Genomic DNA, 25,249 nt, shown 5'->3' with positions numbered 1-25,249 from the left:
ACTGGAGCGTTGATGGTAAAACGCAAGCTCTTTACCATCATTTTAGCGGTGCTATTTGGCTGCCAGTGGGGCACATATAACCCAGCTAGCGGCCAAGGAAGAGGTTAGATGCGCCCATGAAGCACTGCTGCCAAATCGCATTGCATGCGCTTCGGCAGTGGTGCCCATTCATATCAATGGGCAGGAGTGGTGGAGGAGCGGTATACACCACTCCAAACGTGCTGCTTGCAGGACTTTTTTTTAAGATCCTGCCAGCGCATCGCCTCAGTGTGAAAGCACTCTGTCTTTCACACAGACTGCAGGGGAGCCATTTTGCAGGCACTTTACAGGTGCTATTTTTAGCCCAAAAGCGCCTGAAAAACGCCCCAGTGGGAAAGGTGTGTTAGATCAAGGGGGATTAAAAAATAAATAAATAAATAAATAAGGAAAAAAATAAATAAATAAAATAAAAATCGGCCCAACATATCGGCCCAAAAAAAAAAAAAAAAAAAAAAAAAAAAAAAAAAAAAAAAAAAAATCGGCATCATATATCGGCTATCGGCCGCCATGATTTCTAAATATCGGCATCGGCCAGAGAAAAACCCATATCGGTCGACCTCTAATCAATAAGCTTCTTACACCTCTCAACCACCACTCTTCCATTGCAAACTGCTCAAGGTCTCTTATTGGAAGGGCGTCTTTTCCCAACAGAAATTTTAAGAGCTCTCCACAGGTGTTCAATGGGATTTAGATCTGGACTCATTGCTGGCCACTTTAGAACTCTCCAGCGCTTTGTTGCCATCCATTTCTGGGTGCTTTTTGACGTATGTTTGGGGTCATTGTCCTGCTAGAAGATCTCAGACTCAAACCCAGCTTTCTGACACTGGGCTCTACAGTGCAACCCAAAATCCTTTGGCAATCCTCAGATTTCATGATGCCTTGCACACATTCAAGGCACCCAGTGCCAGAGGCAACAAAACAAACCCAAAACATTGAACCTCCATCATATTTCACTGTAGGTACTGTGTTCTTTTCTTTGTAGGCCCAATTCAATTTTCGGTAAACAGTAGAATGATGTGCTTTACCAAAAAGCTCCATCTTGGTCTCATCTGTCCCAGAAGGATTTTGGCTTACTCAAGTGCATATTGTCAAACTGTAGTCTTGCTTTTTTATGTCTGTGTCAGCAGTGGGGTCCTCCTGGGTCTCCTGCCATAGCGTTTCATTTCATTTGAATGTCGACAGATGCGCATACAGTTTGCGCATACACTGATGCGCCCTGAGCCTGCAGGGTGGCTTGAATTTCTTTGGAGCTTGTTTGGGGCTGCTTATCCACCATCCGGAGTAAACCTTTCATCAATTTTTCTCCTCCGTCCACGGACAAAGTGATTAGCTACAGTGCCATGGGCTGCAAACTTCTTGATAAGTTGCGCACTGTGGACAAAGGCAAACCTAGATCTCTGGAGATGGACTAGTAACCTTGAGATTGTTGATATTTTCCCCCAATTTTGGTTCTCAAGTCCTCAGACAGTTATCTTCTCCTCTTTCTGTTGGCCATGCTTAGTGTGGCACACACAGACACACAATGCAAAGACTAAGTGAACTTCTCTCCTTTTTATCGGATTTCAGGTGTGATTTTTATATTGCCCACACCTGTTACGTGCCCCAGGTGAGTTTAAAGGAGCATCAAATGCTTGAAACAATCTTATTTATCCACAATTTTGAAAGGGTGCCAATAATTTTGACCAGCCCATTTTTGGAATTTTGTGTGACATTATGTCCAATTTGCTTTTTTTCCTCCCTTTTTTTGTTTTGTTCCAATACACACAAAGGGAATAAACATGTGTATAGCAAAACAGGTGTTACTGCAATACTTTTCTGTGAGAAATACTTGATTTTCTGGAAAAATTTCTGGGGTGCCAACAATTTCGGCCATGACATATATATTTATTATATGCAGTTTTGTTTGTTTACCGTATATACTCGAGTATAGGCCGACCCGAATATAAGCCGAGGCCCCCAATTTACCCCCAAAAAAACTGGCAAACTTATTGACTCGTGTATAAGCCGAGGGTGAGACATGCCTGTCCATCCCTGTGTGTGTGTCCGTCCATCCCTGTGTGTCCGTCCATCCCTGTGTGTCCGTCCATCCCTGTGTGTCCGTCCATCCATCCCTGTGTGTGTGTGTGTGTGTCCATCCATCCATCCCTGTGTGTGTGTGTCTCCATCCATCCATCCATCCCTGTGTGTGTGTGTCTCCATCCATCCATCCATCCCTGTGTGTGTGTGTATCCATCCCTGTGTGTGTGTGTGTGTGTGTGTGTGTGTGTGTGTGTGTGTGTGTGTGTGTGTGTGTGTGTGTGTGTGTGTGTGTGTGTGTCCAGCCTACCTGTGTCCCGAGCCTCCGTCCCGTGCCTTGCCTCCTTGCCTCCGTGCCTTGCCTCCGTGCCTTGCCGCCGTGCCTTGCCGCCGTGCCTTGCCGCCGTGCCGTGCCCTCTTCGTCGGCGCCTCGGCGGCCATTGTAAAATTCAAAAGCTGCGCCGCCGCCTTCGCCTGTGATAGGCGGAACACTGAATTTCCCAGCAGCCTGTGTTCCGCCTATCACGTACATCGTATCATCCTCGTCCGTAGTACGAGGATGATACGATGTCCGTGATAGGCGGAACACAGGCTGCTGGGAAATTCAGTGTTCCGCCTATCACAGGCGAAGGCGGAGCCGGAGGCGCGGCTTTTGAATTATAGAATGGCCGCTGTCTGTCTGCTCGACACGCTGATCGAGCGGGCAGACAGCGATGACTCGAGTATAAGCCGAGGGGGGCACTTTCAGCCTCAAAAAAGAGGCTGAAAATCTCGGCTTATACTCGAGTATATACGGTATATATTATTTAGTCTTTAGGAGAGTTATAGCATCTATAAACTATGGTTTATACACTAATTTCTTGAGGACCGAAAATGCCAGGACAGTACAAATACTCTCAAGTGACCTGTTTGGAAAGTAGAGTGAGGTATTTAGTAAGAGGCATGGCATGTTTTTTGAAGTTGGATATTTTATATTATGTGTGATCTGCTGTGATTCGTCACAGCGATCACAACACTGGCAGCAGGCTTGTATAGTGATCTATCATCCGATATGTCCGGTGGATGAAGAGGTTAACAGATCGCGCCGAAGCGGGGCCCACAGAGGCCACACGAGGCACGTTCTTGGGAGGATGTCATATGACGTCCTCCCTGAACAATAGAGTTCTGGACCATTTGTCATTTTACAATGACGCAGGCTGAAAAAAAAAAATAATAATAGTAAATGCTCATTTTTTTGCAGGTAAAAAAAAATAAAAAAATAAAAAAAGTGTTTTTTTTTTTTGGGAGCTTGTAAAGCATTGCACCAGCAGATCGCTGGTGTCAAACATCTTGAACAACTAATTACACCATCACCGTAAACTTGCCATATCTGTGGCAGAGTTTCCCAGTCTCATACAGAATTTCACATTTTGCTCTTTGTTCTAACTTGCTGTCCATGATGAAATAACAGATGTGGTAAAGCACGCGGTCAGAATAGCACCAGTTCCACAGCTCCCGATATAGGACGATGTCTTTTGGAGGCTGGTGCTCCCTGTGCGTGCAGCCTTGTGCTGCCACCTGCTGGCGTGTTACAATACTAGTCTCGAAACTTTTTGATACCACCTTGTACACATGAGAGATACTCCTACAAATGGGTTTATTAACATACCATGTCTATATGTCTTTTTTTATTGTAATAAGAATTGAATATAATAAAGAATTTCTTCTTGAGTGCTTGTATGCAGCTCTTTGTCAAAATTTCCTGCATTTCAGTATCAGTTTTCAAATAACCTACTAAACATAACGTAGAAAAGCTTTTTAAAAAGTTATGTTTAACTGCACATGCAAAAGAACGACTAACTGGAGCACATACAAGTCCAAGAAACATCTCACAAAAAACAGAGCAATAAAGTTCCTTATTGAATGGATGGGGAATAAAAGTGAAGGGTATACAGGGAAAATTATAAAAAGACAAGAACTTAAAACACATTGCTGTCAAGCCTGCAAGTCAGTAAAAGTAAAGCCCCATACACATGATCGGACTTTGTACAAACTTTCCCGTGGACTTTTGTACAAAGGGCATTGGCTGTAAGTTTGTATTACATACATACGTTGTCTGATCTTTTGCATTGGTTCTGAGCATGCGTGTTTGTACTTTGTACAAAAGTCAGATGGTTTTGTGTACACACAATCGTACTTTGCTCCATCGGGCTTATGTTGTCAAAAAGTTTGTCCGTTTGCATAGCCAACAAAAGTCCGATGAAAACCGGAAAAGTTTGTCCGATGGAGCGTACACAGGGTCGGATGCTTCTCCAAAACAGCCAATTTGCATGTTTGCTGTCAAAAATTCAGATCGTGTGTACAGGCCTTAAGAGTTGCTTCTGCCCCAGGATATAAGGCCCCTTCCAGACTGGGGAAGGAGGTGCGTTAGGGGTAAAGCGCTGCTATTTTTAGTGGAGCTTTAGCCGTGCTGCCCCATTGATTTCAATGGGCAGGAGCAGTGAAGGAGCAGTGTATACACCCCTCCTTCTCCGCTCCAAAGATGCTGCTAGCAGGACTTTTACCATCCTGCTAGCGCACCGCTCCAGAATGAAAGCCCTCAGCTTTCACATTGGAGAGACAGCAGTGGCTGTTTCAGGTCGGTTTGCAGGCGCTATTTTTAGCGCAATAGCGCTGGCAAAATGACAGTGTGAAAGGGGTCTAATGGTGCTATGTAACCAGTTTCCTCGCAGCCTATAGCAATTTGACAGCCGAGTGGGACTTTCGCCATTCCGGGTAGATGTCATGACATCCTCCCAGAATGGGCCACGGGCCTGCGGGCGCAATCTGTCACCAGCTGTCAGTGTATCGGCCCGCTGCCGGGACCATGTGAGCCTTGTGACCAATCACAGCAGATCGCATGACAATTGTAAATAATGATAGACTTTAAAGGGGTTGTAAAGGTAAATGTTTTTTCACCTTAATGCATTCTATGCATTAAGGTGAAAAAACATCTCACACTGCCGGCACCCCCAGTCCCCCCGTTTTACTTACCTGACCCCTCGAAAATCCCGCGCTCGCCCCCGCCGTCCTCTTCGCCGCTCAGCCTGGCCGCTGATTGGCTGGAGTGGATGGATTGAAAGCAGCGCAGCCATTGGCTCGCGCTGCTGTCAATCACATCCAATGACGCAGCGCGCCGGGGGGCGGGGCCTTGTGATACAGCAAGCGGCTATAGCCGCCGGCTGTATCACGGGAGCGCGCCCGCAGTGCTTCTCACCAATGCGAGGGAGCTCGCATTAACGTGAGAAGCACCTGCGGGAGGAAGCAGAGACAGCCGCCGAGGGACCCCAGAAGAGCAGGTTCGGGGCCACTCTGTGCAAAATGAGCTGCACAGTGGAGGTAAGTATGACATGTTTGTTATTTTAAAAAAATAAAATTTTTTACTTTACAACCCCTTTAAGTCATGCCATTTATTGTTACAATCTTGTTGTTTCCTGTGTTTGGTCACAGTGATCCCATGGTACAGACAAGGCCAATCACAACAAAACAAACTGAATAAACTGATTTAATTTCCTAAAATTCTTGCTTATAGCAATTAAATTCACTGCTATAAGCAATCATAATGTGTAAAAAAAATAAATTAAAAATCCTGATCCCTTCCCCAAAGTATTACATTGTTCCTATGGTAACATTATATTGCTCTGTTCACAGTGTGTTGAAAAAAAAAATCATAAACAAAAGAGCCAAAAGAATACATTTTTACATTTCCTTATTTTTCCCAAAAATTCTGACAAAAAAAATTACAACTTTAAAAAACATGCATGCCTCTTACTAAATACCTTGGACTGTCTACTTTCCAAAAAGGTTTCATTTGGGGGGGGGGGGTATTTTTACTATCCTGACATTTTTTGGGCCTCAAGAAATGAGATGGGGCCATATATCCCATAGTTTGTGGACTCATTTTCACCAAGGAAATGTAGCAGAATACATTTTGGCCTAAATTTAGGAAGAACAATTATTTATTCACAAACGTTTATAACAAACTAAGAAAAATGTGACTGTGCAATTGTCATTTAAAATGTGACAGTGCTGAAAGCTGAAAATTGGCCTGGGCAGAAAGGGGGTAAAAGTGCCCAATATTGAAGTGGGTAAAATACTTTAAAATAAGTGAACAAATGCCATCTTTGGACCCCTGTTTACATTCTAATCTGAAACTATGTTCTTTTCTGCTCATACACGCACATAATAAACCAATAAAGTAGCTCCACGTACCAGCTTTTGTATCCATGTCGTCCACACTGTCTCTTAAGGAAGATGTTAAATCGTTATCATGTCTGTAAAAGAATATGTACTTGATAAATATCACACAATATGTACTAAATGTACACCATACTGTACTGTATACACTGAATCCTTTTTTTAGAATTAATGAAAAGATGTGTGCTGGCAAATTTGCACATGCACCCGCACAATACAAAATGGGCAATGTAAAAAGCTAGGTTATCTACATTTTACATTAATAAGCACAGTTCACTGTCGGCTAAATGGTTTTCTAGGACCCCCTTTTTCTCTGTCATTTTTGCTAGGTAGACTTTCAAAAAAAGTATCCGATCTGTCCATCTGGATAGAAAGTGAAGGGAAATGCCTCAAAGGGGAGCAAATAGCAGTTACCCAACCCCACACTATCAAAAAAAAAAAAAAAAAAAAAGAAGTTTTGTATGATGTTCAATGTAAGATTTAAAAATAATCTTAATTTGTATCCTGTCTTTTTTCCTTGTTTTTCACTTAGGAAATTATAGATTGAAAGCTCTAATGAGCAGGGCCCTCCGATTCCTCTTGTACCGAAGAAGGAAGGAAGGAAGGAAGGAAGGAAGGAAGGAAGGAAGGAAGGAAGGAAGGAAGGAAGGAAGGAAGGAAAGAAGGAAAGAAGGAAAGAAGGAAGGAAGGAAAGAAGGAAAGAAGGAAAGAAGGAAAGAAGGAAAGAAGGAAAGAAGGAAGGAAAGAAGGAAAGAAAAAAAGAGATCCACATCATACCAATAGAACTTTAAACAAAAATCTGCAAGGTGGATGGATAAATCAATTCACCCGTAGAAAAAACAGCGCATAATACTCAATAGAAAAAAAGAAAATTATATGCAAATTGTGCTAGTGCAACCTATTGTTCTATGGAAAGAATATTTCTATCTTCCCAAATGTAGCCATACAATCACAATATTGTCCATGAACACTGTCCATATATCTAAATTGTACTGAGTACGTAGGATAGTTACAGGGAACAAGTTGAAACAGGATATCTATTTCAGTCCATCAACAGACCATAAAATTGAAGGCTAAAACTAAAACAAAATGTCCTGGTATAAATCAAGAGGAGTGTACGATGCAATCCTTCCTTAACATGAAAAAACAGTGATCCCGAATTTGCTGGGGTACAATCTCAAGACTGAAGTGACCCCCCCTTAGTAATGCTCTTACCAGATATGCCTGGTTACATAGGCTCTTCGAAAATAATCCTCATCCGCTCGATTTCATCCGGTTCATCTGTGCTAGGTAATACACGGTCGGATGTGCTTGGTTACACGGGCTCTCAGATGTTACTCATCAGCTGGATCCCATCCACTGCATACACGGTCGGATGTGCTTGGTTACACGGGCTCTCGGATTTTACTCATCGGCTGGATCCCATCCACTGCATAAGTGCCAGGTGATTCAAGATCTTTTTTTCTTTTTTTATAAGTGATTTTCTGATTATGTGATTATTATGTGATTTAGTGATTATAAGTGAGTTTCTCCTCTGGCAGGTCTTGTGCAGCTGGGAACAGAGATTATGTGATCACTTATAAAAAAAGAAAAAAAGATCTTGAATCACCTGGCACTTATGCAGTGGATGGGATCCAGCCGATGAGTAAAATCCGAGAGCCCGTGTAACCAAGCACATCCGACCGTGTATGCAGTGGATGGGATCCAGCTGATGAGTAACATCTGAGAGCCCGTGTAACCAAGCACATCCGACCGTGTATTACCTAGCACAGATGAACCGGATGAAATCGAGCGGATGAGGATTATTTTCGAAGAGCCTATGTAACCAGGCATATCTGGTAAGAGCATTACTAAGGGGGGGTCACTTCAGTCTTGAGATTGTACCCCAGCAAATTCGGGATCACTGTTTTTTCATGTTAAGGAAGGATTGCATCGTACACTCCTCTTGATTTATACCAGGACATTTTGTTTTAGTTTTAGCCTTCAATTTTATGGTCTGTTGATGGACTGAAATAGATATCCTGTTTCAACTTGTTCCCTGTAACTATCCTACGTACTCAGTACAATTTAGATATATGGACAGTGTTCATGGACAATATTGTGATTGTATGGCTACATTTGGGAAGATAGAAATATTCTTTCCATAGAACAATAGGTTGCACTAGCACAATTTGCATATAATTTTCTTTTTTTCTATTGAGTATTATGCGCTGTTTTTTCTACGGGTGAATTGATTTATCCATCCACCTTGCAGATTTTTGTTTAATGTTTTTTAGTGGTTTTATTGATTTAATACCTTTTAGAACAGCTGCTTAAAATTCCACAACTCCCAGGTAGAAAGCATATTCTTTAATGCTAAGCGCCTTTTATTTGCGTGGTTAACGGGCGGAGGTTATCCTAAGCAAAGGCACATATTTATACCAATAGAACTAAATGTAAAGTGTTGCGCAAGCTCTTGCAGTGTATATTTTTTAATCAAAATAATATATACACACACACCAAAATATACTGTAGATCAAGTTTTCTCCACTTTCATCATCATCAGCAAATTATAGATTGAAAGTTCTAATGAGCAGGGCCCTCTGATTCCTCTTGTACCAAATTGTATTGTAACGAAGAAGAAGAAAGAAGAAGAAGGAAGGAGGAAGGAGGAAGAAGGAAGGAGGAAAGAAGAAGGAAGGAGGAAGAAGGAAGGAAGAAAGAAGAGATCCACATCATACCAATGGAACTAAATGTAAAGTGTTGCGCAAGCTCTTGCGGTGTATATTTTTGAATCAAAATAATATATACACACACACACACACACACACACACACACACACACACACACACACACACACAAAATATACTGTAGATCCAGTTTTCTCCACTTTCATCATCATCTTTTATACTCAAATTCCTCTTAAGATATATGATGATATAAGACGATTTTCATCTCACGGTTACCATTAACCCGAGAACTGTAGAAAGGCCCTTGACATTCATTCTCTGAGAGGGAAGCATATTGTTTTTTGTTAGGTTTTAGGGTTTTTCTAGTAGAAGGCTGCTGCTCAGTGTGACATGGATATGTGCGGTTAGGTATCAGATTGTAAACAGTACCAAAGATGTTATAGAATCACACAAAAGCAACACTACCAAAGGACTACAATAGTCGACTATGGCTAACAGAAGTCTAAGCAAGTGAAATAGCCAGTCTAAAGAAAACGAATGCACTGCAAGTTCGTATACAAAATACAGAATACTTTATTAATCCCAAAGGGAAATTGGGGAATTGTTACAACACAGACACTTAAAGACAACACAAGATCACAACAATAGACTGAACAAGATGCATAAACACACCAAAATTAACAGCCATTATCAAATAACAAAATTAAAATTCCCCAAAAAAACATTCATACAATTAAAATACAACATAGAATAAATAACACAGATTGAAATAACAGGCAAACTACCAAATGCAAATAACACACCACTTTCTCTAACACCATCCCAGATAATAACCAACACAATACCAACATACTATAAAAACAACACAAAATCCTGATCATAAACAACCAGAATTAAATCTTAACCTCCCGCCTTCACAGAAAAGAATTCTATATCTTGATTGTCACAGGCAAAAAGGATTTCCTGCATCGCATTGTGGGTGTAACAATCTGTCACTGATGGTACTCCGCAGACTGACCAGTGTATTGTGGAATGGGTGGGAGGAGTAGTCCAAGATAGAACATAACTTGAATAGCATTCTCCTCTATAACACCGTTGTAAAAGACTCCAATTTCAATCCAACAACATCACTGGCCTTGTGACTCAGTTTGTCGAGTCTGTTGGTGTCGGACACCCTAAGCCTGCCTGCTGTGGCCTCCACAGACTCATAAAACATCTTCAGTATCGTCCAGCAGATGTTAAAGGACTCCAGTCTCCTCTGGTCCTTCCTATAGAGCACCTCAGTGTTCTTGCTACAGTCCAGCTTATTATCTATATGCACCCCAAGATACCTTTAAATCTCTACTACCTCCACATCCACTCGGCTGGAGATTGGGGTCATTGGTGGCTTCCTCTTTCTGAAATCTACAACCAGCTCCTTTGTCTTTGTCACATTTAGATACCAATGATTAACCTCACACCATGTGACAAAGTTCTCCACCACAGTCCTATGCTCAGCCTCTTCCCCATCCCAGATACATCCCACTACCGCAGAGTCATCAGAAAACTTCTGAAGATGGCAAGACTGGTAGCTGAAATCAGTGGTGTAGACATTAAAAAGAAAGGGAGAGAGCACTGTCCCTTGTGGAAACCCAATATTACTGATCACCCTATCTGACACACAGGCTTGCAAACGCACATACTGTGGTCTTCCTGTCAGGTAGTCTACAATCCATGACTAGGGTTGCCACCTCATCCCTTTAAACCCAAACACCTTTGAATTATACAGGTTCTGAGGCTAATTAAATGCAAATAAGGCACTGAGTTTAATTACCACCTTAATGAGCCACAGAACCTGTGTAATTAATATGTGTTCAGGTTTAAAGGAATGAGGTGGCAACTCTATCCATGACACAGGGGAAACCATCAACCTTTATTGCTGCTAGCAAGAAGCATATTTTGACAAAAGCCTTAAAAAAAAAAAAAAAAAAAAAAGGAGCTAGGTAGTACAGCATGCACAATGCAGTGCTGCAGTAAAAGCATTAAAGGCTCTGGAGATTTGAAGAGTTGGTTATATGGCTGTAGAATGTTTTTATCATTTGCTAAATATTATATAGGATTTTAAATTAATTCATAGTATCTGCACTGCTCAATTTTTTATAATACGTTGCATTTTCTTGGTGTCTGCTTTGAGTGGAGCTTCTGAGGCAGTAATATGTAGCGCGCCTTTTTCCAACAAACACTTCTTAGCTTCGCCATTACAAGGACCATCATTTCTGTAACAGGAAAAATAGGCAATAACTTGTACAAGATGTTATTACTTGCACACAAACTGAGATGGAATAGGGGAAACATGACCATCTGCCTTTCAGGTCCCTGGAGTGTTATTTTCTGCACACTATTCTATACTTTAAAGCTTGCTGTAGGCCTATAATTTACAGCATAGCAGAATAAACAGATACTACTCAAAGAAAGTCTTCTAGAGCCATCTAGCGTCAGATGAAAACAGTGCAGAGTAATAGTACCATAAAAGATAGTCATCGCTAGTATAAAAAACATAAAAAAATAAACACATAAGCTAGAAAGGCAACATTGGCTATAAAATAGGTTGCTTCTTGGGTAAAATAAAGGAGGGAACCTTTAGTCCAACAGCACACACCTAGACCTTTGAACATACTAAAATTCCTCTTAGGATACCTATTGAGATTCTTCACAGCATTGTCATTTTGGGGGAATATTTCTACTATTCAATGTCATCTTGGGCTGTAAACTCTAAAAGATGTGGTGTTGTCACCAATATGTCCAGTCCATAGATTGAAACCATAGATTGGAACGGACCACAGAAGAAAAAAAAAAAAAAAAAAAAAAGAAGGATGAAAAATTACAAAGAGGGGAAAGGGGCACAGAAAAAAAAGACAGATGGTGCTAGCTCAAAAAGTTAAGAAAAGAAATTGGTCTGTGAATGAAGGTATTCTTAATGTAACCACACAATCCAGTCATCTGATCCATTCAATTATGCAATTCGAAAAAAAAAAACAGGGCAGTAAAAACAGTAAACCGAGTTTGTACCTGGATCCTTCAATGTTTTAGGGATGAAAAACCCCATGCAGAGAACAGAGTAAGGGTACACGATTGGAGTAGAGCACTGGGAGACTTCTTTTTTTAAATCAGTACATTATACCTGCAAGAAAGCCTTGAAGAAGAAGTAAACTTTCCCTTGTTATTTGTACCTATAGGTAAGCCTATAAGGAGGTATCTCCTAAACCTGCACAGTTTAGGAGATCCTGGGTAGCTACCGGTAAGCCTTATAGGCTTACCTGTAGCAAAAAGTGGTCTGTAAGTGTTTACAACCACTTTAAATAGGATTGGTCCCAGGACACAACCCTGGGGAACCCTGCTTTCTACACCAGAACATTCCAAGTACTCCCCATTTATCACCACCCTCTGGACTCCATACCGACAGACCTTAGTTTGTACAGTAAAATGTTTATGTGGAACTGTATCAAATGCCTTTGCAAAATCCAGCTACACCACAACTACAGGCCTTCCTTTATCTAGATGGCAACTCACCTCCTCATAGAAGGTTAACAGGTTGGTTTGGCAAGAACGATTCTTCATGAATCCATGCTGATTACAGATAATAATACAGTTTTTATTACTAAAATCTTGTAGTCCCTTATCAACCCCTCTAAGAGCTTGCAAACTATTGAGGTTAGCCTAACTGGCTTGTAGTTCCCAGGGATAGATCTTGGCCCTTTTTTAAATAGTGGTGCTACATTGGCTTTTCTCCAATCAGCTAGTACCCTTACAGTCAGTAGATTGTTAATAAAAATTAGGAACAATGGTCTGGCAATCACTTGACCGAGTTCCTTAAGGACCCTTGGGTGTAAGCCATCTGGTCCCGGTGCCTCATTAATGTCAAGTTTTTAAAGTCTATTTTCTCTGTCAGCCATGAGGATGCTTCCTGTGATGCTTTACGAGGATAAACATTGCATTCTTGGTTACTGAATCCCCCCCTTTCCCTCATGAAGACTGTGAAGGAGAAGAATAAATTCAAAACCTTTGCCATCTCTCTGTCTTTAGTAACCAGATTCCCTTCATCATCCTTTATGGGGCCAATATGTTCTGACCTTCCTTTCTTACTATTTATATACTTAGAGAATTTTTTTTTTCCAAACTCTCCTACACTACGTGCCTTTCGTATTCTATCTTAGCTGCCCAGATTGCACCCTAAGCCCTTGTACACACGGTCGGAGATTCCGACAACCAAATCCGTCGGATTTTGTCCGATGGATCTTGTCCGAAACTGTTGCATACACACGGTCTGACAAAGTTGTCGGAAAATCCGATCTTTCAGAACGTGATGACGTAATTTCGTTACAATGGGACTACGTTCAGGCTAGTAGCCAATAGCTTTGATGTAGGAATTTGATCTGAGCATGCGTGGCACTTTGTCCGATCGGAATTCTCTACACATGATCGGAGTATGTCCGATCGGAGCAGTTTGTCGGAAAATATTTCCAGCAAGTTGGAAAATTTGGTCTGATGGAAACAGTCCGATGCATACCACACACAGTCGGAATATCCGACAAACCACTCCGATCGGACACATTCTGACGGAATCTCCGGCCGTGTGTACAAGGGCTTACATTTCTTATTGCATTCTTTGTAAGTTTGAATGCTGACGATGACCCCTCAGCCTTGTATTTTATGAAGGCCTTCTCCTTTGCTTTTATATGCATTTTTACATTAGCCTTAAGTCACCCAGGACTTTTGTTAGCTCTTTTAAATTTGTGTTCTTTGTTCTTAGGATTTGATCCCATTAGCTCTTTTGAAGTTCAGTGTCTTTGCATAACCCTTGTGTTTCCCATTTGTGCAATTTATACTGAAACTAATTGGCCTGTGGTCGCGCTTTCCTAAACTGCCCTATATTTCCACATCTGCGATCAGGTCTGTATTGTTAGTAATCAGTAGTTCTACTAACGCTTTGTTTCTTGTTGGTGCATTTACCATCTGACCCATGAAATTGTTCTGTAAGACATTTCGGAAATGGCGAGACTTAGATGAATGTGCAGTTCCTTCCACTTAGTCAATGTCTGGATAATTAAAATACCCTATTATAATGACACTTCCCATCCTTGCTGCCATTCCATACTGTGATAAGAGGTCCGTCTCCCTCTGGTTAGGGGGCCTATATTATACTCCCTGTATTACTTTGCCCTTGGTTTCCTCCCTTTGAAGGATTACCCATAAGGATTCCACCTCCTCCCTTGCTCCATTAATGATGTCATCCCTCACATTAACTTGTACATCATTCTTGATATACAGGCATATACCCCTCCTCCTTTTTTACCCTCCCTATCTCTGTGATATAGGGAATACCTTTGAATGGTTGCCAGCCAATCATGAGTGCTGTTGAACCAAGTCTCTGAAATTCCCACAAATTCTATATCCTCTTCATACAACAGCAGCTGTAATTCTCCCATCTTGTCAGCCAGATGCCTGGCATTAGTGAAAAAGTCTTGTAGTTTTGTCTAGTCGTATACTATCTCCTTGTTGGTTGTTCCGAGGCTGCAATTTGGATTTGTTAATTTACTTACCCTGGGTTTAGGTACTTTAGTCAACCTACCACTGATGCCCCCAATACTACCCTCTGAAATTAGTTCCACCCTGGCTATCTCTACATCTGGACCCCCCCCCGTCGTCTAGTTTAAAAGTCCCTCTAACTTTTCAGCCATCTTCTCTCCCAGCTGAGCTGCACCCTCCCCATTTAGGTGTAGTCCGTCCCTGCTAAAGAGTCGGTAACTGACTGAGAAGTCGGCCCAGTTCTCCAGGAACCCAAACCCCTCCTTTCTACACCAGCTCCTCAGTCACTTGATAACTTCCCTAGTCTCCTGCTGCCTTTCTGGTGTGGTTTAAGGTATTTCTGGGAATACTAACTTGGAGGTCCTATTCCTCAATTTAGCTCCTAAGTCCCTAAAATCATTTTTTAGGACACTCCATCTTCCTCTGACTTTGTCATTGGTGCCAATGTGCACCATGACAGCTAGGTCTTCCCCAGCCCCTTCCAGTAACCTGTCCACCAGATCCGTGATGTGCCAAACCCGAGTAAACAGAGTATGGCGCTTCAGGTCTTTGACATATTACCCTCTCTGTTCTTCAAATAATTGTGTCCCCTACCACTAGAATTTGTCTTTCCTTACTCTCGGCTTTACCCCTGCCCTCACTGGAGGAGTTTTTCCCCTGGGAGCTAGGGGCGTCACTCTGCTTCAGCAATACTGGTCCCTGACTGGTTTCCCCAATATCACGCTTTAAGGTATTCCTTTTTGGGATGTTCCAGCCCAGGACCAGCCTCCCTGACTCTTTCCCCTCTACCCTTCCTGTCACCCATCTACTCTGATCTAGTGCCTCCACCTCTTTGCTTCCACCCGCCTCTGTGCTGGCCCCTGCCGACACCTGCTGGGTACGATCCCAAATCTCCTTTAGTTTGTGGAGTCATCTCAGTCTTGACAGTTGCTTCCCTAGATTCAAAACCTGGGCTTCCAGGGAAACATTCTTACATTTTGCGCAGCAGTATTTGCCCTCGATTGGATGATCAAGGGATGCATAAATGCCGCAAGATGTGCACAGACTAGCATCTCCATACCCACCGGGCATCATACCAAATGCGTTTTGCTCTACAGCTCTGTTGCATGAGTCATGAGCCATAGGACCAAGGCTTTCTTGCTGCTGTATAGTGATGATTTAAATAGAGCCTCCCAGTGCTCTTCTCTATTCGTGGGCTCTACTTTTGTATGCCAGCTTGGCAAAGACAGAGAGCTGTTGATCAGGACAGAATATGGTTTTAAGCTAATCCCCTTGTGAGATTGGTATCAGTTTGGATTTTTAGGCTTTATAGTAAACCTTTAGTGAATAATGCCGTAGGCCGACAGCAGGCACTTTAAGGGGTCAACAATCCACTTTGCTAAACTGCCTCCCTAAAATAAAATAAAAGCCTGCACTTCTGTGTATGGAGAAAATAGACAAAGCAGGTGATAGTGGTGCTAGATAGCACAAGGGGAGAAAACAGGGGGTTGGAGCTACCGGAAAAAAAAAAACAAAAAAAACACATGCAATAAAAGGGCAGAAAAGATTAATTTATACACACTGGTTACTAGGACCTGCTCTGGATTGAGTATATCCTTCCTCTTCTTCTGCAGAGTCTACTCCATGGTCACCTAAAACAAAGAGAAAAAACATTTTGTAATAAAAAATGAAACAGTAATTAATAAATGGTGTCAAAGAGCAGCCGTTAATAGGGGAGTGCTCAGACAATGCATGCTACAACATGCAGTTCCAAAACCAACTCTAGGGACTTCTAGGCCATAATCGGCTGACAGCAGTTGTTTCCTGCTGTCAAAGCATAGAAGTCCAGTTAGTGGGCAGCATTAACGACTTCAAAAAGAAAAATGAGGCTGCTGGCAATTTTTGTTTTAGCCAAGAATCAAGTGTTCCTGTCAACCGACCCATTTGGCTGTATTTATCCTTTTACCCTGATGTTGAGCCAGCATTTACAGGGCTTGAAGTATAGTATGGCATCCATGTCTATGGGGCTTAGTGGTTCAACGTAAATAGAACGCAGGTTCATGGTTCTAAAGCAATATGCAAGGATGAAATAAACAATATAAATTAGCTGCTATAACAAAAACACATTTTAAACATTACCGCCGATAGTGTCTAACAACGCTAATTGACAAAGACTGGAGAAAGAACATGCTGAAGGTTTCCTCTCTATTAGGGCTCAATTAAAGCGGTAACTAAAATATTGCATGAAACCTTGTAAAGATGCTTGTTAAGGAGTGGACAGTGGCAACATCTTTACCAACCATGACATATCTTCTGTTAGCGGGGTTCCCAGCAGAATGTAAACAAAACAATTGCCAGCATAAAAAAAATATATATGATATAGCAAATTATATATAATTCATACCAGACCCACGCTTTTTTTTTTTTAAAGGGGAACCTCACGTCATTTTTTTTTTTTTTTTAAATGGCGTGGAGTGATCCATACCAGACTCTTATCCGAGCATGCAGCCCGCCAGGAAAGGGAGAGACGAATGAGTGCCCCTGAACTATACCAGGCCATATGCCCTCAATATGGGGGAGGGGGGGCTTTGGGGGAGCCGGGGCTTATCGAAATCTGGAAGCTACCCAACGAGAGGGCCCCCCAGATCCCAGCCCCCACCTATGTGAATGAGTATGGGGTACATCGTATCCCTACTCATTCACCAAAAAAAAAAAAAAATGCTAAGTAAAAAACACAGCCAGTTTTTGACAAGTCCTTTGTTCAAAGCCCCCGACAAAGAAAAAAAATAACCCCCCAAATGCCCCCCAAAGTTTGTGTCAGCAGCCGCACTGACTGCTGACCCGAAAAAATAAACAAACAGTCCGGCACCAGCACTTGGCTCCCGCTGAATGATAGCTGCACCACCCCAAGCTGCTAAACAAGCTAAGGGGTGGGGCCACTCAATTATGTCATTGGGTCACCCTGCCCCCTTACAACATCATCAGTCCAGCATGCTCTGGTCGATGATGTACTACAGGGGCAAGATCAATCCCAATCTATGATGAAGACTGGCTTTGAATGGACTGATTCAGTAATCACCAACTTATACAGTTCAGAGATCATGTGTAAAATCTGTGTTCGAGCAGCGCAAAGGTGTTTAAACTGCGTCAATAAAGAATGGTGCAGGCTTGCGTCAAGAAAAAGTGATGTAATCATCTACAATGCCATATATCCATGGGAAATCTCCCAAAACTGTACCGCAGCATTTCTGATGGGAGTAACGGTCAGGAACCATGAAACAGGGGAAGACAGAAAACGCAGTAAAAATCACATCTTTTAACAAAATCGTAAAAATGGTACAACTGAGAAACAGTCAAAATATAGCCAGGGTTCGGTGGTCAGAACAAACCAAGAAATCAGGAAGCCAGAGATCAGCATAGTCAGAGACAGCAGACATGATCAGGAACCAGAAGGTACATCAGCCAGGCAAGTCTTCAACAGGAACACAGAAGAGAGTCTCCAGATATGTTGACCAAGGTGAAGGCATTGAAGAAATAAACCAGGCAGTTTAAATAGCCAGAAGGGGCTGACTGTGGGCTTGACTGACGAGCAGGAGATGATCAACAGGTAAACTACTGTAGAACGATGAGTTCAAGGGGGGCTGGATTTAAATGACCAGATGCTACAACTATATTTAAATAAACCCAAAAGTCCCGTTACTGGTATAAAAAAAGTTGCATTTCATTTTTTTTTATATGGCCATGTTCAATTTGTTTGTCTGCTATCAAAAATCAGCCGAAAACCAACTCATCACCTACCTTAAATATATTGAAGACATTATCGCTGCCCTGATTTACCAGCAAGGACCCCCAGGAAGCATTCACTCTGATAGTGTGAGTCGACTTCATGAGCAACATTTTCCCTATAACATTCACCCCACAGAATCTAGAAGACGCCAAAAGAGATGTCATGTATGCAGCAGAGCAGGAGTTAGAAGAGATACCAGCAATTATTGTCCGCATTTTCCCTCCCAACTTGGCCTGTGCACTGATCCGGCCTGTTAATCGACCATGTTGTTTGCCTGCCACTTGGACTGATCTTTAGCCCCTTTTACTTTCAGTACACAGGGGTCTCACATACGTGAGGGGCTTCAGAATAGCATTCAGAGAAAAAGTTTTGGGTTTTCTGTGTTCCCAGAACAGGGTCTGGTGTCCAGAGGCTTCAAAGAGATTTAGGTGGGAGAAGACTCTACCCCTGTCCCCATGGGCCTAAGCTTGATGGTCCCTTCCTGCTGCCTGGATCTATACTCTGCCTGCTACCTCTACTGACTATGGACAGTATTTCTGCCTGGAACATCTCTGCCTTCTACCTGGACCAATGTACATACTATGTGTTATATGTGTAATATCTTAGAAATGGCCAACTTTGTGTAAAAAAAGAAAAAAAAAAAGTGTTTATTTTTTCCACATTTTCCATAAACTTCTGGAAAAAAATAAACTGTTCAAAAGAGTCATCATGCCTCAGATTATACGTTGGGCTGTTTGCTTTCCAAAATGGGGTCATTTTGGAGGCAATTCCATTGTGCTGGTGCACCAGGGCTTCCAAAGTGTGATAGGTCATTGTGAAATTATATGTCTAATTTATGCTCCTAGAATACCTGATGGTGCTCCCTGCATGTTGGGCCTCTGTATGTGGCCAGTAAAAAAGTCTCAAATGTGGTATCGTCATACTCAGGAGGAGAAGCAGAATGTATTTTGGGGTGTAGTTGCAAGTAGCCATATGCTGTGTGAGAAATAACCTGTTATATAGGACAGGTTTGTGCAAAAAAATAAATAAATAAATAAATAAATTAATTAATTAATTTTCCCAAGAATTGAGGGAAAAAAATGACAACTTCAAAAAACTCATCATGCCTTTTACTAAATACCTTGCACTGTCTACTTTCCAAAAATGGGTCATTTGGGGGGTATTTGTACTTTCCTGGCTTTTTAGTGTCTCAAGAAATGAGTACATCAATTGTGATCAGGTGTGATCAATTTAAAGCGATTGGCACCATAGCTTGCAGACACTATATCTTTCACACAGACTAAATAATATCCAACAATTTGGGTTATTTTTTACAAAAGATATATGTAACAGTATAAATGTTTGCCCAAATTTATGAAGAAAAAATTATTTGCAAAATGTATTTTATTTTTTTCAAAATCGTCGCTTTTTTTTCGATTATAATCGCAAAAAAATAAAAAAATAAAAAAATAAATAAATAAACCCAGCGGTGATTAAATACCACCAAAAAGAAATCTCTATTTGTGAGAAAAATATGATAATTTTTGTTTGATTACAGTCTGGCTAGACTGAGTAATTGTCATTCAAAGTGTGAGAACATTGAAAGCTGAAAATTGGTCTGGCCAGGAAGGTGTTTACTGTATTGAAGTGGTTAAAAGCCCCTTTAGCTTTTCAGCCATCTCTCCCAGCAGAGCTGCACCCTCCCCATTTAGGTGCAGTCCAGTCAACCCAGTTCTCCAGGGACCAGAACCCCTCCTTTCTACACCAGCTCCTCTCAGTGCCACGTGTTGATTTCCCTAATCTCCCACTGCCTCTCTAGTGTGGCTCAAGGTACCGGTAGTATTTCTGAGAATACTACCTTGGAGGTCCAACTCTTATGTTTAGCTCCTAAGGATTGAGTCACACTAATGCGTTTTTTTATGCTTTTTTGCATTTTGCAAAAATGCAGGGAAATCTTTTTAACATGGGTTCCTATGGAACACGTTCACATTTAATGCATTTTTGTGCCTTTGCGTTTTTGCAAAGGGTTGAGGACTTTTTTCCCTGCAAAATGCAGATTGCAAGGGAGCAGATCGGGAAGCCGGCCGATGCGTCCTTAGCAATGGATGAGCCATCAGCTGTCAGCAGAATGTAAAAAAAGAAATTCCGCTACAAAAAAAAAAAAAAAAAAAAAGTGTGAGGCCCCCTCCCAGTCCATAGCAGGCCCTTCGGGCTGGTATGGATTTGGAGGTGACACCCCCACTCCAAAATAAAAAATATTGGTGTGGGCCCCCCCAGAATACATACCAGACCCTTATCCGAGCATGCAGCCTGGAAGGTCAAGAAAGGGAGGGGATGAGCGAGCACCCCCTCCTTCTGAGCCATACCGGGCCGCATGCCTTCAACATGGACGGGTGGGGACAAGGGCCTCTTCCCGACAACTCTGGCTGGAGGTTGTCGGGGTCTGCGGGTGAGGGGCTTATCGGAATCTGGTTCCCTTAACAAGGGGGCCCCCAGATCCCAACTCCCCGCCTTGTATGAGAATGGGTATCGGGTACATTGTACCCCTGCCCATTTACCAAAAAAAGCAGTGAAATGTAAAAAAAAAAAAAAAAAAAAAAAAAAAAAAAAAATGGGAGTTTATTACCGGTAACATCCTTTTCCAGGAATCTTTCAGGACAGCACCATAGAGAGACACTGGCTCCTCCCCTCTTAGGAAACACCACCTTTCAAACCAAGATTTAAATCTCATTGTCCCCCCGGCCCCTCAGTTCTTCAAGAGTACCTCCAGCCAGCTAGGGAGACACAAGAATACGTCATACAAGCCTTTATCTTACCTGACGATCTCATGCAATGAGTTCTCAGACATAGCCAACAATATGGGTACCCGTGCTGTCCTGAAAGATTCCTGGAAAAGGATGTTACCGGTAAGTAACTAAATTTTTCTCCCATTCATCTTTCAGGACAGTACCATAGAGAATATAAGCAAGCCCTTACCTTAGGGAGGGACTACTGCCTGCAGCACTTTAGGGCCCAAAAGCCTGGTCTTTGGCTGACAGCAAGTCCAATCTGTAGTGCTTCACAAATGTGGCAAAACTGGACCACATGGCAGCTCTACAGATCTGCTCCGGAGAAGGACCAGCCCACTCTGCTTGAGAAGTCGCAACTGCCCTGGTGGAATGTGCCTTAATACCCTCCAGGGGTTCCAACCCCCCTGATTACATAAGCCTGACTAATGGCTAACCTTAACCATCTGGCTATCAAACGTCTAGAGGCTCTGGACCCTTTCCTAGCCCCTGAAAATAACACAAAAAAAGAATCAGATTTCCTAAACTGTTTTGTACTCTAAGTACTGAAGGATGCATCTTCTAACATCCAATTTGTAAAAAATATGTTCCTGTTCCCTCACAGGATTCGAACAGAAGGTAGGTAAAACAATTTCCTGACCTCTATGAAAACTAGAGGCCACCTTTGGTAAAAAGGCCGGATCTGTTTTAAAAATCAAACGGTCCGGGAAAACCTGAAAAAAAGGTGCCCTAATAGAAAAAAGGGCTTCAAATTCACTCACTCTCCTTGCCATGGTGATCAACTTCAAAGTACAGGATTCCAAACGGCTCAAAAGGATCCCCTGTGAGGGCCTTTAAAACAAAAGAAAGTTCCCACACCGGGAAGGGGGAAATTTTGACAGGCCTCTGTCTGCTTAAGGCTCTGAAAAACCTAACTATCCAGGGATCTATAGCCAACTTTTCCAGGAACACGCTTAGGACAACACCTGTCCCTTCAAGGTGCTAAGAGCTAAAGCTTTGTCCGCTCCTGCCTGCAGAAATTCCAAAACTGCTACAGAACTGTTTACATCGAAGGAGCTTTCTGTGCCCCAACTATTGAAGCATTTCCACACCTTTAGGTAGATACTTTGCATCTCCCTTTTTCTGCAATTTAGGAGAGTCGCCACTAGGCGATTCGAGAAACCCTTGCCCTTTAGCAATTCCTCCTCAGGAGCTACGCTGCGAGGTTCCATTGCTCCACCAGAGGGCAACAGATCGGACACTGAGAAAGAAGATCCTCCTGGATAGGCAGAATCCAGGGAGGTTCCACCACCAGACCCATCAAGATAGAGAACCACGGCCTCCTGGGCCAATGTGGTGCAATCAGAATGGTTGTGTCTTTTGACTGAAACTTTGGAACTGCAACTTCTGGAATCAGTACAGGAGGGGGGAATGCATAACACCTTGAGAAACGCCAGCTCTGAGCTAGTGCATCCACCCTGGCTGCTCCATCCCATCTGTTTAGGGAAAAGAACAGATGAGCTTTGGTGTTCACACTCAAGGCGAAGAGGTCCACACAAGGTACCCCCCACTTCTGAGTGATCATCTCGAAGATATCCTGGTTCAAAACCCAGTCGCCTTCCCTCAGCATCTTTCTGATGAGAAAATCCTCTACCTGGTTTTGTTCCCCCTTCAAATGTACTGCCAAAAGAGAGTGAATGCTCGCTTCGGCCCACCTGAGGATGGATTCCGCCAGAACCCACAAGGATCTGGTCCTGGTGCCCCCTTGCCTGTTGATGTAGACCACCGCTGAGGCGTTGTCTGTACGGACCCTCGTGTGCTGTCCCTGGAGTTCCGTCTGAAAAGCCAGAGAGCCAAGTCTATTGCTCTCAGTTCCCTCCAGTTCGAGGACCTTTTTGCATCCTCCCTCCTCCAAGTACCAAATAGGGCGAAAATGCAGCCCTGCCCGCTGAACTGCTGGGAGCGTGGAAGTCAGTAATCCTAACGCTGACATTGCTTTTCTTACTGAGATCTGAAGGCTGCCCTGGAGCAACCTCATTGCTTTGTCCACCTTCTGAATCTTTTCTACTGTAAGGAACACCTTTTGATTTGTTGAGTACAACATATAGCCCAGGAAGGTGACCTTTTGGGACAGAACTAAACTGGATTTCTCCAAGTTCAAGAGCCACCCCAAGTTTTCAAGGATGTGTCTTGCTACTACAGAGATGCCTTTGAGCCGCAAGAAAGCCAGGACCTCCACCACAACTTTGGTGAAGATGCGGGGGGGGGGGGGGAATAGCCCAAAGGGGAGTGCTTTGAACTGTAAGTGAAACGTCCCTTCTCTGGTTTTTACCGCCAGCCTGAGAAACTTCTGATGACTTTCTGCAATTGGAATGTGCAGATGCGCGTCTTTCAAGTCTGTCAACACCATGAAGCAATTCGGGGGAAGAAGCGCCTTCACCGTGTAGACAGAGACATTCAGAAGCTTCAGATTCATGATAAGACTGAACATTCCCGAAGGCTTGCGGACCACAAAGATGTGGGAATAAAAGCCTCTGCCTATCTCCTCTGATGGGACTCTTACCACCACCTCTTGTTCCTCCAGCTCCTGTAGGGAGGATAGAAGAGCTGATGATTTTTCTGCACACTTTTGGCAGCTCAGCGACAAGGAGTCTGTGCGGAGGGGGGATCAATCCAGGTGAAGCCATCTTCTATCCCAGCAGGTCAAAAAACCAAGCCCCTGAAAGGAGGTCTTCAGAGAGAGACATCTGCAAGCATATCCATTCATTGCCTAACGACACTAGCTCAAATTTAGGCTTAGCGGAGATGGGAGAGGTTTTGTCTGGGTGGGGATTAGGCAGCATAACCTAAGTAGTCCTCTGTGTCCTGGGATGTATGGTTAAACAGATTCCATATACTGTATGTATTTCAAACATGTATATAGCAGTTTGCCTGGATTCGGCTTTATTGTACTCCAAAATACCTTGTATTGGAAATGCTTCAGCGTATGCTCTTTCACCCATTCTAGACCTACACTCCGATTTACAGATTTATTCCGACATAATGGCATTTATTAAAGTGACCGTCAACTTCTTCATGCCTTTTCTCAATAAATACCTATTGCTTGACATCGTTAATGAAAATGCTCTCACAACAGACAAAAGCAAGCTAACAATACCAAGGCTTTTCTTCTCGTAAATTATTGCTGGCATTCCTTTTAGACCATGCTATTTTTTTGTATATTTTATAGCTTTAGCCATTGATTGACACACTATAAACTGACAAAAACTTACACTAAATTGTCCTCTCTGGAGGCTTTACCACCCTCCCTGCCCAATTTAACATGACGATCCTATCTGTCATCTCAAGACACAAGTGTCCCATTATGCATTAAGTTGGCATATGAATGTTTTGGCCATAGCAGGGAAGAAGGGGGATGGCAATTCAATTAATAGATTTGCCTATAGAAATAAGAAAAAAAATTTTTATTATATTATTATTTTATTACTGTATGGTAATTATAGCCGTAAGCATACGAACTGCAGATATAGTAATGGCAGTGTTCATCTGCAGGCTGAAGAATAATTTTTTGAATGAACTTCCAGCCTATATGTGATCACTATGCAATGGTTGAGATTCTATACATCAGAAAACTAGCTCATTGATCTTGATTGTCAGTGGAGAACCAGCTGTCAGAAATAGCTGGGACTGAAAGACACCGCCTAAACTAAAGTTGAGTGCGTACGCATCTGTGCAGTGCGTTTTTTTCCACGTCACGCTTTTATGCACGTTTTACACATGTTTTTAAGTGCGCTGCTATCAAACTCTATTAGAGCACACGTTTGCATAAAAAGGCTCAAAGTCCTGCATGCTGCATCTTTGATGTGTTTTCATAAAGGGTGCTTTCTAATAGAGTTTAAACGGCTGTACACATAAAATGCAATTAAATACACGATGTAGAAAAACCACACTGCACAGATGCAAGAACGATATGCAGGAAGGGCATATTTATTCCATCACACGGGAATGCACTGTCCTTGCTAGATGTACGCAGGTGCCATTAATTATTAATGGCACATCAAAAGAATCTAGCAAACATGGAGTGTTTGCTGCCCCTAAACCATGATCTTAAAAAGTAGTGCCTGCCCATTGAAATCAATGGGGCATCGCTGTATTACCGCCGGCAAAACGCCGCAATTGTGGGCTGTTTTAACCCTTTCTCTGCGACTAGCGTGGGTAAAAGCGCCCCGCTAGC

The 25,249-nt window shown here is 42.5% G+C and overlaps 1 protein-coding gene across 1 annotated transcript in view; it reads right to left on the bottom strand.

The window, feature by feature from the left end:
* CAAP1 (caspase activity and apoptosis inhibitor 1) overlaps nt 1-25,249 on the bottom strand; it is a 59,855-nt gene that overhangs the window by 13,874 nt on the left and 20,732 nt on the right. The window contains exons 5-6 of the mRNA XM_077475151.1: nt 16,067-16,136; nt 6,286-6,347 (exon numbers count right to left, since the gene is read on the bottom strand). Of these exons, the coding sequence (XP_077331277.1) occupies nt 6,286-6,347; nt 16,067-16,136 (132 nt within the window). The remainder of the gene's footprint in view (nt 1-6,285; nt 6,348-16,066; nt 16,137-25,249) is intronic.

This window comes from Lithobates pipiens, unplaced genomic scaffold (assembly GCF_037356315.1).
Source record: "Lithobates pipiens isolate NorthernLeopardFrog02 unplaced genomic scaffold, aLitPip1_a1.2 Scaffold_13, whole genome shotgun sequence".
NCBI lineage: Eukaryota > Metazoa > Chordata > Amphibia > Anura > Ranidae > Lithobates > Lithobates pipiens.
Note: the sequence above shows the minus strand (reverse complement) of the source record. Positions and strands in the feature narration are given on the sequence as shown.